We start from the raw sequence: 15,311 nt of genomic DNA on the forward strand, positions 1-15,311 counted from the left end.
AATCAACTCTATAACGGCTTTCTTTTCCCTCCATGAGATTGTCACAAAGCTAATGATGGAGAATGCAGCTACCAGTTTGAAGATAACCCATCTTTATACTCTGGCTACTTTTAAGACCTTCTTTTTGCCTTTGGCATTCTGCACCCTCACTCTGATGTATGGTTCACATACATGAGTTTTTGTCGGGATTTGAATAGGCCCCTTTAAGGCATGGGATACCATTACCCCTTTTCTCTTGGGGTTTTCCTGGTGGCCCTCAGACTTCTCAGGCTACTTTGGGATCCTCCTTCTTCTCTACAGTTTTATGTAACTAGTTTCTGTCTTAAGTTCTTGCACTGCTCCACAAGTTTATGTGGAAATGTGATTTATTTTTCTTGCTTTAACTACATGCACACAACTATTAAATATTTAGCCCAAATTGTTCTCTCTAGACTCCAGATCCATAGATTTCCACTTGGCTCTCTCAGTAGTGCCTTGAATGCACACAGCCGTCAAGGATCCTGCTTCATTTCCCAAACCTGCCTCCTCATCCTTGTCCATTACCTCCGTGAATGGCACCACCATGTTAGTGGCATGAGCCATCAGCCACACACCACTTAAGATGTGCCTTTCCCCTAACCGTTTGCTTCCTCATTCAGTGTCTCCTGGATCACCCTTCTCTCTATGGCTACAGACTCTGTATTCATTCTCTTCTTGGATTTTTCTCTTTTCCTTTTTTCTGATCTATTTTGATATTTTGAGAATGATTGTTTTAAAATGAAAATCGGATTAATAATTTTTGCCATCTTGTGGATGTTTTGTCATCTTTCTGATATAATGAAGTCTCCTGACATGACAGGTAAGTCCTGGCTTACAGTTGTGTGTCTTTGGTCCATTTGTCTCAAAGGTTCTGTCTTATGAAACCACTTTTCTTCTTGGAGCTAATAGTGCACACTTAAGTGCTTCTGTGCCTTCCTCTATCCCCTTTTCATATTACAAGGAAAAGCTGCCTCCTCCTTAACCAGCCTTCTACCCCCCTGTCCTCTACATGGTGTAGATTGGATGTCCTGCTCCATGCTTTATCCATGAGACTGTACTGTCTGCAAAATGGTAAGCTTTGTGAGGACAGGAATCATTTTTACCACCGTTTGTGGTTTTTTTTATTTTAAAAGATTTTACTTTTTATCTTATTATGTGTAGGTTTGTGCACATGAGTGCAGGTACCTGGAGGACCAGCAGATCTCCCTGGAGCTGTAGCTCCTTCTGGTGATGAACTACCTGACATGGTGCCAGGAGTAGTTTGTGTTGCCAGCCACTGAGCCATCTCTTTACCCCTCCACTCCTTTGTGTTCTTATTGATAGCAGAATACTCGATTGTGGGATCAGTGCTCATTTACTATGAAACTGCTAATATATATCTATATCTATCTATCTGAGTTACAATTATAATACTGTTACATTGCACAGGAAGCTACAAAAGTTTATCTTGACCCAGACAAACCTTTTATTGGTGATGATGATGATGATGAAATTGAGATTAAGGAGCCTAAAATTCAAGAAAAGGAGGAAGAAGTAGAAGTAACAAAACAGGTAAGATTATTTGCTGGGCATAGTATGGGTGCCTACAATCTCAACTGCCTGGGAGGCTGATACAGGAGATCACTTGAGCCTAGGAGTTCAAGACCTGGCAACACAGCGAGACCTTGTCTCAAAATAAAACAAAGTCAAACAGACAAGCAGCCCGGAAGCCAAGCGGAAATGATGTGTGATTGTTCAGCATGGTTTTCCCTCCCCTTTATCAGACACAGAAGGTGGAAGCGGGTTTCCTGGAGTGATGGAGTCAACCTCCCTCTTTCCCCCTCCAGATGCAGCCACACCTCCAGCGATACTGATCCTGGTGACTTTCTTTTTCCTAAATCCCAGTGTTCCCATTAGCTTCATTCATTGCCTCTCGCTGGTATTCAAGCCGCCCACCTCACTCCCTGCTGCAGCTTTTATCTCCCTGCATCGCTAGGTCTCCCTTTGCCTCTGCTTCAGCTTCCCTGCTGCCCTTTCCTTCTTCCCCATCTCTAACTTTTCTCATTGCTCGGACTCTCTCTACTCCTGCTGAGAAATCTGTGGCAGTAAAAACCCAGCTGGACATTTACAGTAGTGATAATACAATGACATGACTAGTAACTGAGTGTAGATTATGAGTTCTAAGTTGTGCATGTTGCCCAGGATAACAACTTAGGGTATACATTGTCTCATTTTACAGACAGGAAACTTAAGTTCTGAAATGTTGACAAATTTACCTAAAATCATATAGTTTCTCATGGCAGAATCAGCACTCCAACACAGACGATTGTGGCAGAAGAGCCCTCACCAATGCCTGGACTAATCGCTACTGTCTCTGATTTAGAGCCCGTGCTTGCCTGATGGGCTCCACATACCTTGGTGTATGCCTCTGCACATGGTTTAAGTGTTGTCATAGGGCCTTGTAAGATGGTGGTCAACCTGAGCTCGATCCCCAGCACCCACATAAAGGTGGAGGGAAAGAACTGACTCCGTGAAGTTGTTCTTCCTTCACGCATGCACGCTCCCATACATGAATAATAATAAGCAAAGATTTTAGAAAAAATGTTGCTTTGATCCTGAACTCTATTGTAGGTCTTTAGTCACAATAAAGCAAAACTACAGAACAAAATTATGTATAGCGCCCAGCCCTCTGTCTTCAAGCATTTTCTGTTTCATTTTTTGACAAAGTGCTTGATATGTGGAAGACCATATAATTTTCCTTTTCCATTTATTTACAGAGAATATTAAAGTTATCACCATCTGTGAATTTACTTCAGGCCCTTTCTTCTCTATTTCATAACTATTGGTTCAATTGTCAAATATATATTTTTCTGTGATCAGGGCCCCTTTGTGTGAACATACAGCCCTTCGAATACATCTTTATGCTAACAGTCATGATATACCATGACTGTTCATCTTATTATCTGCCTTTGCCTTTCCTGCTGTGCTAAGTTTCTGTGTTAGTCAGGTAGTCAGGGGTTCTATATCAGGGGTTCTATAGGAACAGAACTTATAAAATGTGTGTATATATATATATATATATATGCTTTTTTATAAAGATGGAAAAATAGGAGTCATATATATTCTATGGTTAAGAGTTAGGATTAGGGATATATATATATAATATATATATATATATTTTCCATCTTGACTTTATAAAAAAAAACCTTCTCATTCTCTTCTCTATGTCTCCATAGAAAGTTCATTCTAGGGCATGGTAGACTTAGGTCAGCCCTTGATGGGCTTCTATTTCGCTGCAGAACACATTACTTAGGAGTCTATGGTGGGCTCATCCCATCAGCCTTCTGAAATTTGCTGCTACACTTTATGTGTATGTTCATATATATATATATATATATATATATATATATATATATATATATATGAGACGTATTAGAATGGCTTATTGTCTGTGTTCCAACAATGGCTATCTACCAGTGGGACATCCAAGAGTTCAGTAGTAGTCCAGTCATGTCTCAACTGGTCTTCAGTATTCTCTGGAATCCTGAAGAAGGAGGCTCGAATACTGGCCAAGGAATGGACTTGCTAGCAAGAGCAAGAGCAAACAGGCAAAGAGAGAAACTTGCTTCTTCCATGTCCTTTATATAGGCTACCTGAGAAGGTGTGGCCCAGATTAGAGCAGGCTCTGAAGGCTTGAGAATAGGAGAGCAGGTTGTGGCCTTTTCGTGTTCCATGTGGTGGTGTGAGTGAGGGAAGGATACCTACCCTCCTCCCCTCGCCACCTGTAGTAAGTGGGGGACCTGACCCAGCCCCTCACCAGCTGCTGCGCTCAGGAGAACAGGCCCTGCACCTTGCCTAGATAGCATGGTAGAGATGACTCTGTAGATAGGGTGTGGGTGAGCCAGCCCTGAGGGGTGAGAGGGCTGTAGCTGGTACCTCCTCCCCTTCACCCCTACCACCTTCAGTTGGCCAAGGAGCTGACCCTCCCTTTTATTAGCTACAACACTTGTCTGGGCAGCACAGTAGAGTTGACCCTGTTTATGGGGGGTGTGTGGGGTGCTGCGGGTGAACTGCCCCCGAACATGAGCATGAGATATCTGGTCTGGCCGCTCATCTGCCATATGGCGGCATGGACAGAGGAGAGATGCCCTGCTCTCTGCCCCTCTGTGCCTGAGGCAGGTGGGAGAGCTGCTCCTGCCCGTCACCAGCTGCAGCCCTTGGGAGAACAGGCCCTGTATCTACCTGGGCAGCACAGCCCCTATTGCCAGGGTACCAATGAACCATCTGGAGAATGTACATGAGAGCAAGAGATCTGGCCCTGCCCTCATCTGCCATGTGGTGGTATGGGAAGGGGAGAGATGCCTCACCAGACCCTGCCTCCTGTGGTGGGTAGGAGAGATGGCCGAGCAGTCATAAGAGTGGGAGAGCTGCCCTGCCCCCTCACCAGCTGCAGCACTCAAGAGGCCCAGTGAGGATGCATCAATACTGTAGCAAAAACCACAGGCCTTGAACCAGACCAATGACTCTTTGCAAGGAACATTTGCAAGTAAAGATGTATAAATAAAAGGGTTTACTGTGTGACTCAGTGTATCACACTACAGCTTCTGTGATGAGATTTTCCCTTTTTTTTCTTTTCTTTTTTCTTCTTTTCTCTTAAATTTTATTCTATTTTGGGAGTGTGTTTCAAGGGCAGAGGGCAGATATGAAGGGACAGGGAAATGAATGGGATCGAGATGCATGATATAAAAGACACAAAAAATAAATAAAAAATGTTAAAAAAAACCCAGGGTCTTCCTAATTTAAATGATTTAATCAACAAAATCCCATCACAGATGTATTGGGTATTAGCTGATTCCAGATGGGGTCAAGTTGACAACCAAGAATAGCCGTCACAGTTCTCAAGGGCTGGATGCAGCTCTTTGTTTTGATCATAACCATTTTCTCCTGTCCCCACCCCCATCCCCACTTTGCCTATGTTTGGAGCAGGCCTTCAAACATTGTCCATGTGATGGAGACAAATGGAATCCTAAGGATGAGACAGGTCTCTGGGTGACTTGCTCTGCTGGGTGACACATGTCAGCTGGCTAACAAGTCCTTGGTTTTTCCATGCTCTAGGAACCTTCAGTTTCTACAGAAAATGAACAAACCATTCGATACATTAGGAGAGATGAAAATATTCATTGCAAACCTCTGTTTGAAGAAGATATATTTTCATCCTGGGTATGTAACTAAAACTCAACTAGGAAATCTTAAAAACTTTCTCAAAATCTTTGAAAACATTATGGGTCTAACTTTTAGTGCCTGTATTTCCTCTCAGGTGGCTCCAGCTTAGTATATTTTGCAGAGTTTTTTTTTTTTCTTCTAGCACAAGCTTTAGAAGACTCTTATTTTTCCATATTGACTTTACAAAAACAAAACAAAACAACAACAACAAAAAAAAAAACAACCCCACTCATTCCCTTCTCTGTGTCTCCATAAATAACTCATTCTAGGACCGTGGTAGACTGAGGTCAGCTCTTGATGGGCTTCTATGGTACTGCAGAACACATTGCTTTTGGAGTCTATGGGGGGATCATCCCATCAGTCCCCTGAAATTTGCTGCTACACTTTATGTGCATGTCCATGTGTGGATTTTTCTGGGTTGGGAGAGAGGAATCAACATATGTTATCAAGTTTCTCAACCCTCAAATCAGGAGTCTTTCAGTTGTTAGGAGGTGTGAGTCATATGCCTAGGTGGCTGTACCCGGGACTGAGGAGCTATATCAGCCTGGTGGAGGATGGTACTTAGAGCATGTAGGTGGAGGTCAGGCCTAGAGTAGAGAGGATTCACAGTGAGTTTATCCAAGGACCTTTTAGGCATTAAACCCCACCAATGGTGGAAAGAACTCAGAGAAGTCGTTGTAGGGCACAGTCGGGGCAAGGAGTACATGGGGGATTATAAGCACATTTTCCTGAGTGGAGTCCTGTAAGAAGTTTTTGAAATAATTCTTGGCATCTGTCATCACCACTGAGGCAGATTTAAGAAGTGGCAGCACAACAGAGCACAGAGATATAAGGCAAGTTCTTTAAAAAGAAAATGCAGAACCACCAGTCCCAGGCAAAGCTGTTCTTCCTTGAACTTGTTTCCCTGAAGTAAAAACCCTGCTGTTCCATCCAGAGGAGATGTCGGGATCCAGCTTTGGAGATGGGCAGGAAGCAGAGGGGAGCTAGAAGTCTGTAGCTTGTGGGCGGAGCAGAAAACCAGTTAGAATGAACCTCACGGCTCTGGGATGCTACCTGTCTCAGTCAGCTTTTATCCCTGTGACACAATGTCTGAGAAGGCCAAGTGAAAGGAAGCAAGATTTGGTTGGCTCCTGGGTTCAGCCCATTGTCACTCAGCTTCAATGTGCCAGTGCTGTGGTGGTGTGACACAGAGAGGGGGGGGGGAGGGAGGGAGGGAGGGAGAGAGAGAGAGAGAGAGAGAGAGCAGGTGGGAGAGAGGAAAGAAAAGGAGGATGAGGAAGAGAAAAAGATGCTTAAGTATACCCTATAAGGCATGCCACCAGTGAGACTGGCCCCTAAACTCTCCATCTGTCCTATCACCTGGGAATGAGGCCTTTAGTGTATGCCCTTTGAGGGGACATTTCAGACCCACTGAGCAGCACTACCTGCTTCTCCTCCCTGGGAAAGGTTACTCTTGCTTCCAGGGATGGTTCAGTTCCATCAATTCTGAGAGCCGTTAGCAGCATCCGGGACCCTCACTGTGTCACAATCATTCCAGCATCTCATTACAGAGCAATCAGCTCAGACTCTGAGGTTGCAGTTATGGGGAAGAGATGGACGCTTTAAATTCAGCAGGCACTACCAGACAGCTACACTGTCTTAATGCATGTGCTCAGCTGTAGGAATAGGGCTGCCTGGAGCACAGCGACTCTAGCCAGCAAGCAGCACATAGAAACAGGCTACCGAATGGTCGTCTTAAATTCTTGGGTCCCGACTGCCCATAGAGCTACAAGCATATCATGAGTTTTGCTGGATCGTATGAGTACCCTTAGAAAGGCAAATTGGAGACAGACTTGGGCTCAGCAATATTCTCAACCCAAGATTAGAATTCTCCCCTTGTCCATTATTTGGGCTCAAGGACTGGTGTAAATTTTCATATTGTAATACTATATACCCTAGGAATAAATATTAAGAGCAGTGAGTTGCAGGGTGGTGGTGGTACACACCTTTAATCCTAGCACTTGGGAGGTAGAGGTAGGCAGATCTCTGTGAGTTCAAGGCCAGCCTGGTCTACACTGGGGTTCCAGGACAGCTAGGGCTTCATTGAGAAATCCTGTCTCCAAAAACAGACAAACAAAACAAAACAAAACAAAAGAGAGAGACTAATTTGTAGATTTATAACAATGATAGGAAAGGGCCCTTAAAGTACCTGGCTCCAGAAAGGTATGTCCTAAACAGACAGGGCACAAAGTCTGGCAGGGAGTCAGGTGCAGGAAGCTGCATCCACAGGAGGCAGGTCTGGACCCGTACCTTTTCAGAGGCCCTTCAGGCCTAAAGTTCAGTCCAAATCCCCTTTGGAAAGCTGGGAAGAGTGAGCCCAAATGCCGAAGGTAGAAGGTCTCAGACAGAGACCAGCCTAAAGGTACAGTGTACGGGCACAGGCAAGAAGAGTCCAATGCACCTTTACGAGCCATGCGTCCATGTTTATCTCTGTCATACACTCGGGTGGAAGAGCAAAAGGAAGCACGGATACGATGTGCTCCAGGCAGTGGCCTGCTTTGCTGCTTCTAAATCAGTATTCAAACCCTAAGCCTACATTTTCTCTGCCCAGCACGATTTATACCTTTAAACAATTATGTCATCCCTAAGGAATGACAATGATATATGTGAAGTGAAATTAGTAGCAGCAAATTATTAATAACTGTGAGTTACTTTCTTTAATTTGATTCATTAGAGAAACATGTTTACTTAAAGCATTTCCACATTTCCTTTTATTACTGTTTCTCCTACCTTTTTCTACACTAATGTCTATCACATCTGCATGCAGTATGAATAATTTAGAATTTGCTGTGCTATTTGGTTGCAGACAATGTCTGGTCTTTTGGATGTTATGCTTATGAATAATCATCTACTAGATAAATATGAGCAATAGAAAAGAATATTGTAGATAGTTCTTGAAAACAGACTATTAACTATTGGGACTCTCAGTTCAGTCACTCAGATATTTTCTTTGTCAGCGAGAACCAGCTAGCAAAGGTGTATTGGAGCCGAAGTACCTTGAAGTAATGACTGTAATTGAGCACATGCAGGAGAAGCTTATGTAAGTATGATGTACCATGACGGTAAGAGGATGAAGACTGTAGGCCATAGGCCAGGAGCTTGGCTGACAATCCACATGTCCTAGCTTTCCTTTGTCCTGCTGGTTTTGGTCGGATGAGCAACTGAAAATCTTTGTCTAGAGGCAGTGAACTCCGCTGCTGTGGAAAGAAAGCCCCTTCTTAAGCCACCATGGGGATGGGAGCTGGTGCGGAGATTTGCAATATGTACATTTGTCAGGAAAGGAACGAGTAGTGATCCAAGTCGGTGGATTTTTAGGAGAAGACTTAAGGAAAAGAATGGAAGTGGGAGAAAGTATTGTGCTTGAGAAAGAAGGTTATACCACCCAGGGTTGGAAGGACAACAGTTAACATGGCTGATGATTATGTGCTTGTGTGCTTGTGTCTATGTCTGTGTGGGTTCAGGCAGTCAGGCTTGGCAGCAGTACTTTTACTCACTGAGCCCTCTCCCCAGTCCTAAATGTACTCTCGTAAGTATAAAGCACAATGTCAAACTGGTTTTCTTGACTGTAAATTCTGTTTTTAGAGGTGTTAGAAAAGAAGGGACATTATCGGGTTTTGCTGAGTTCTATCAATAATGTGAAACTAAAATGAACTACTGATGAAGATTCTCTGGCTATTAATGGGGAATTCAAATATAGCAAAGTCAGATCTCACTAAGAAATGAGAACTACATTCTATTTTTTTTTTTTTGACAGGGTTTCTCTGGATAACAGCCCTGGCTGGTCCAGAAATTTGCTTTGTAGACCAGGGTGGTCTTGAGATCCACTGAGATCCATCTGCCTCTGCCTTCCAAGTGCTAGGATTAAAGGCGTGTGTCACCACCATCCAGTGCTATGTTGTATTCTTAAGTGACAGTGTAACTTTAGCTGTCACCTGGGGTAACCCCTAGGCCCTTGATTCTCCATTCACCACCGATGTCCCCGTTTCTCTTGATTTCATCTTTTCCCACGGCAGTTTTCACACGAGTTTCTGTGTAAAAGGAGGATATATTTTCACCCTTCTCCATTCTGTTGTGTTTCCCTGGACTTCGTCCTCATCAGAGAGATTGACAGCAGAGCCAGACAGGCAGAGGAGAAATTTGACGAGGTGAACGAGAAGCTTCATCACACTCTCATAAAAAACAGAGATCTGGAGAAGGAATTAGAAGAAATGACCAAGAAAGTTAGAAAGAACTCAAGTGTAAGAATAGAAAGCCACAAGGAGGTAGAAGAGGAGGAGGAGGAAGAGGAAGAGGAATCTGAACAAAAAGAGGGGAGCCAAGAAGGAGAGGAACACAGACAAAGGAAAAAATCCCCAAAGCATGCAAAGAAAGGTGAGACGGCCTTTTGCATTTTCTGAAGAAGACTTGACTGCACCACAGCATTCTAGAAGAGCACGAGCTCTCTATATTTATTCATTTATCATGGGAAAGTTCCACACACACAAACACAATACACGTGTGTGCATCCCACCATGTGGGCATGTGCACACAACATACACACAAACACAATACACGTGTGTGCATCCCACCATGTGGGCATGTGCACACAACATACACACAAACACAATACACGTGTGTGCATCCCACCATGTGGGCATGTGCACACAACATACACACAAAATACTAAAGTTTTAAAAAATAAATGGAGAGTGACAGAGGGTGACACCTGGTATCAGCCTTTGGCCTCCACACATGCACAGGTGAGTGCTCCCTACGCATGTACCCACAAACATGTGTACACCACTCACACATGCGTGCTTGCACCCTACACATATACATATACTGCACAAACATGTATATACCACTCACATACAAAGAAGTAGCAATAGAGTTTTATAAATATACTTATGAGAAAACATCTGTAAAATCTGACCATTCCTTTAAAGCTTGCATTTGCTTCTAATAATTTCATTCTGAAGAAATTATTTGGACATTGTGGTATGTACCTGTGTCCCAGATACTCAGGAGGCTGAGGCTAGAACATTGCTTTGATCTCATGAATTTGACACCAGTCTGGGCAAAAGCAAGACACCATCTTAAAAATAAGTAACTATGACAGGCAAGATGGCTCAGTGTCTAAAACCACTTAGGCACAATACTAATGACTCAATTTCAGTCCCTAGAACTCATGATAAGCTAGAGAGAGAGAGAGAGAGAGAGAGAGAGAGAGAGAGAGCTGTACAAAACTGTCTTCTCACTCCCACAAGTACACCATAGCACGTACCCTCCCCCCTCAGTACAGCCTGCAAACAAAGGTGGAGATGACACCCAACCTCTCCAGCTGAATCCTTAAGACAGCCTCTGTCACCTTCCCTTTAATGGCCATTCTAGGGAGAGCAGGCTCGATGACCAGAGGCCTCCTTGTCCCCATCCCCAAGGTATATCTCATACGGTGTGTGTGGGAGGCTGGAGAGCAAGGGCAGGAGACGGCAGAGGGATATGGGAGTGAACAGAGGAGCGTACGGAACTCACTCTGTTTGAATGTTCCCTTCTTCGCTACTTGCCTGTAGAATCCTTTATCCCAGGACCTAGAAATCAAGGAGTTAGCTGGCAACACATAAATATTGGGAAACTTTCTGAATCTCAATAACCAGTTTAGGGTGACTAGTTGGATTGGACTTACCCAGGTCAAATTGAATTAAAAACCAGCTTTTAGAGTTAAGAGCCTTTAGTGCATATAAGACACCAGTCACTAACAATATTCTGGTTTTATCTTTTTAGAAGCACAGTCCAAGGATGATCCTTCTAGGCCTGGAAGCCGAACTAAACCTAAGCCCAAACCCAAATAGCTTCCTTAAGAGCCTAGGAGTCACAGTGGCCATGCCCTGTGAGCATGCGGAGATACTGCTGAGCTGTGGAGTTGGCAACACAGCTCACACAAACAGACTCCCTAGCAACAGCCATTAGAAAAGCCATGCTATCCAAGCCAAGAAGATGTTTCTTTAGAAGTATGGCAGAGGCCATAAGGATTCATATATGAGTTTACTTGCCAGATTAAAAACATTCTATGCAAAAGTGTGCAGGCCTCTTCAGTTGCTTTCCCGAGAGTTCTGTGAAAAGTGTTCGTCTCTATGAAGAAAATGCTGCAGCAACTCATCTCAGGTGGAAGGAAGCAGGAAGTGTTTGACTCAGCAGAGAGGGTCCTGCTCAGCCACTTAGATTGCAGCCACAGAATTGAGTTTCCTGATTTCAGGCACCCTATGATCTCTCTGGTCCTAACAATCCTCTAGCTAGGTGGGGGGAGAGGCTCTTAATCCTGTTTCTCAGAAAATGAGACTGAGCCTCAGGAAGGTTATCAGCCTTCCTGATTCCACAGATCTGGATGGTGTCAGAATCCGTGCCTGACTGCCCAGCCATGGCTTCCATGGCTTCCATGGCTTTCTGTGTTGCTGGAGGCTCCCCAGAGTCTCTGTGTTCTTTCTTTGACAACCTCATCCATTTGCACTTTCTATGTCCCCGAGTCTATACAGGCACGAAAGATGGTCTTTCCTGTTAACGCACACTGTGAATGACAAATGGATACCGAGGCTGTCGCTCTGTGGGGCTCCTTACTACACGGCCTCTGGCCTGCTTGGGTTTGCGTATCTCTCGGGCTTGGTCATCGCTGGGAAGATGTCTGTATTGTTTTGTTCCATATGACTGCTGTCCCTTTGTCTTTCTCTCCTAGACTTTCAGACTTTTGTCTGATTGTTCATCCTCAGAAACCCACTGACTCCAGAGTCCCCAATCTGGCCACCAGAAGAGTATGAGGGATGGGATCAACATTGCTTAGGAGTTACCCATGTCTACTGGAAAGGGTCAATTATACTTTGTGCTTATAAGAAAGAATACATGAAATTCTTCAGACAGTTGGGTGTGTTCATGGCCCAACTGATGGCCAAAGCCAAAGCTGTTGCTTATAGCTTCCACCTGCTAGCCCACAGCTCTGCTTTCCTTCTTCTGAAAGACATCCCTTGACAACATCAGCAAATCTGGGGCTTTTTAGTTCTGCATAATTCTAGATTAATTTTTATTAATTTTCTATTCCATAGGAATGAATGGACATTCCCATACAAATTAGTAGATCCTATCTTTGAACACAAGAACCTTGTCCTAACCAGGAAGTGGTGGTGCACACCTTTAATCCCAGCACTTGGGAGGCAGAAGCAGGAGGATTTCAGTGAGTTTGAGGCCATCCTGGTCTACAGAATGAGTTCCAGAATAGGCGATCAGACCCAAAAGCTACAGAGAAACTCTGTCTCGAATAAACCAAAAACAAAACAAAAACAAAACAAAATAAATAACCCTAAAACAGCAACAACAAGGCTGGCCCTTAGAATGTCAAATCATATCAACCCCATCAGGTATATCTACTGCCACCCTGATTATAATGGGATCTTTTGTATCCAGAACTTTATGAGTTGGTTATAAGTCACAGAAGTCTACTTTTGCAGGATAATTTATTGATAGGATTTGGGGGAGCTCAAGTAATTGAAATCTTTAGAAACTAGGATGAGACTGGTGACCACAGCACCGTTGGGAGATCTCTGGTGTAATCATTGTTTTACCCTCTCACCCCAGAAGTTATATACACAGACATATACGCAGGCCAGACTGATCTGGGTAATCTCTTGGTGTAGACTTTCTTCTTGGGAAACTCTAGATGTATCAAGTTGACAGCTAAATGTTTTGTGGGAAGTTTTGCAGCCTTTCAGACCTTGCTGTACTTTCTTGGGTCTCTCACGCATTGTAGAGGGAAGAACTCTTTGTTGTTCATCCCTGGCGTCAGGCTGTTGAGGCCCCTTGTGTAAAGGCAGACAGTCAGATGGGCAGACACAGCCAGGCTGACCTCATCTTTAGTAGAGAAGAAACTGATTGGCTGCCTTGTGGCTATGACAAATGATTGAGAAAAATGTCTTAACAGAAAGAAAGGTTTTGTTTGTTTTTTGGCTCATGGTTTCAATGCAGGGCTGGCTGGTCTCCTTGGGCTTGAGGTGAGGTAGAATACCATGGTGGTGGAAGCATATGGTAGAAACTATTCATATCAAGGTGAATAGGTGCTGGGAGTAACTGGAAGGGGCCAGGGATAAAATATACCTCTCAAAGGCATGACCTCACTTACCCACTTCCTCCAGCTAGGCTTAGCCTTCCATAGCTCACCACTTCCTAGGGGAAAAATGGAAGTTGGTTTATGTTGCCTGTCATGGAAGTCAACAGAGAAACAAGATTTAAGCTGTAAAAGTGTACTTTATTCAGTGAGCAAGCAATCTGAGATGACAGCAGATTGAAATCTCAGACCCATCTTCAATCTTATCTCTAACAGATTATACAGGGAGAAGAAGAGATGGTGGGGTGGGGGACAGAGGCTATCAGCCAATCATACTAGACTCAGTCTCACCCCTCTGGTCAGGAGGTCAGTGACATTTTTGAGACTCATGGTAGATGTCTGTGCTCCTCTTGCTGTCATTCCTTGTATTTCCCCCTCATTCTGTAGATGTTTGGGCTCCCACGCTTCTTGAAACTCTAGGTTAGTGTGTTGGTGTCGAGAGTGTTCTCCAGGAGCACCTGGGCTGTGGAGGGGTGGTTAACTGAACAGACCGTTAGCAGGGTACATATGCTACCCGTGCTATGCATGTCCAGATTCCTTTCTACAGTACAGGGTACAGTGTGTCTTTATAATGCAAAGTATGAAAGTGCCTATAGCTGTCCTTTCTGTGCCCTACCATTCCCTACTGTCAGTAGTGACTCTGATATCCACAAGATCTGTATCACACAAAGGATAGCATCCTGACACATGCCCCTGACTGTTTATCAGCATAACTTCTTACCAGTAAGGGAATTCTCCAATACATAGTTGTATACATTGAAGTACACTGTACATGACAGTTAGGACTTGATATAAAAATGTCTGAAGTATGCCTGTGTCTGAAACAAGTGTCACAAACAGAATACAAGTAGGAGCTAAAGTTGGAAGGCATTAGGGTTAGGTAACCATACATAAGAACCATTTCTCTATAACCTCTATAACCCGTGGTCACCTAAGACCATCAGAAAACAGTTATTGACATTATAATTCACAAGAGCAAAATGGTTATGAAGTAATAATAAAAATAATTTTATGGCTGGGGGTCACCACTACATGAGGAACTGTATTAAAGGGCTGTAGCATTAGGAAGATTGAGAACCACTGCTCTAGGCCTTAGTTACTTTTTGAAATGTTGGCACAAGTGACTATTTTTGTTGTTGGCTTTGAGACAGGGTATTACTATGTAGATATGATGAATAGCTTTGTTTTCCAACTTGAAATAACCTAGAATAATCCAAGAAAAATTAATGAGGAATTTGTGGGGAGCCGTTCCCACACACTCCATTGCAAGATGACGCTGACCATCAGCACCACCACTGTAATCAAGCCAGTGCGCATGTGCATGGTAAATGACAGTTTACCTTGTCAAGCCAGTGCGCATGCACATAGTAACTTTCCATCCCTTGCTCTCTGCCTCTTCCGTGGCGTCATAGGGTTTGACAGGCTGCAGCCAGTCAGAGTTTGACACGTCCGAGGCGAGGACTGTTAAACTATGTAAGGGCCGGGTTTTTGACCCTTGAGGTCTTTGCTCCGTAAGCTTATGCTCTCCCTCTCAAGACGCATAAAGCTTTTCTGCAGAAGGATCCTGAATGTGCAGCGTCGTTCTTGCTGGCAAGACGGTAGCGCGGGACAGGAATTATCTTCATTAGATTGTTTTGTGGGCATGACTGTAAGGGACTGTTTTAAGGGAATCTGTTGGGAGCCGTGCAGCCTAGTCTCAGATCAGCATAGGACTGCCTGTTCAATGGGTTTCTGTGGAGCAAGGTATGTGTGGAAACGGACTCATACTTGACAAGGACCAGCAGTCTACGAGACAGCATAGGGATTCGCAAAATTCATGCAGCTTGCAGGCTCTTTTCTCTTTCATTATGCTGGTGATTCTTTGGGTGGTTTTAGTTTTACTTTTTCTCAGTCACACATAACAATAGCTATAATTTTCCCTGAAAAT

General features: G+C 43.9%; 1 protein-coding gene across 1 annotated transcript in view; it reads left to right on the forward strand.

Annotated features, from left to right (window-relative positions):
- Positions 1-11,087, forward strand: part of Axdnd1 (axonemal dynein light chain domain containing 1) — a 78,367-nt gene extending 67,280 nt beyond the window's left edge. The window contains exons 21-25 of the mRNA XM_041662452.1: positions 1,447-1,569; positions 5,113-5,217; positions 8,217-8,299; positions 9,359-9,630; positions 11,020-11,087. Coding sequence (XP_041518386.1) covers positions 1,447-1,569; positions 5,113-5,217; positions 8,217-8,299; positions 9,359-9,630; positions 11,020-11,087 — 651 coding nt within the window. The remainder of the gene's footprint in view (positions 1-1,446; positions 1,570-5,112; positions 5,218-8,216; positions 8,300-9,358; positions 9,631-11,019) is intronic.
- The last annotated feature ends 4,224 nt before the right edge of the window (positions 11,088-15,311 follow it).

Source organism: Microtus oregoni, unplaced genomic scaffold (genome assembly GCF_018167655.1).
Source record: "Microtus oregoni isolate MIOR12 unplaced genomic scaffold, Mior012 000013F_ref0000133, whole genome shotgun sequence".
Classification (NCBI taxonomy): Eukaryota; Metazoa; Chordata; class Mammalia; order Rodentia; family Cricetidae; genus Microtus; species Microtus oregoni.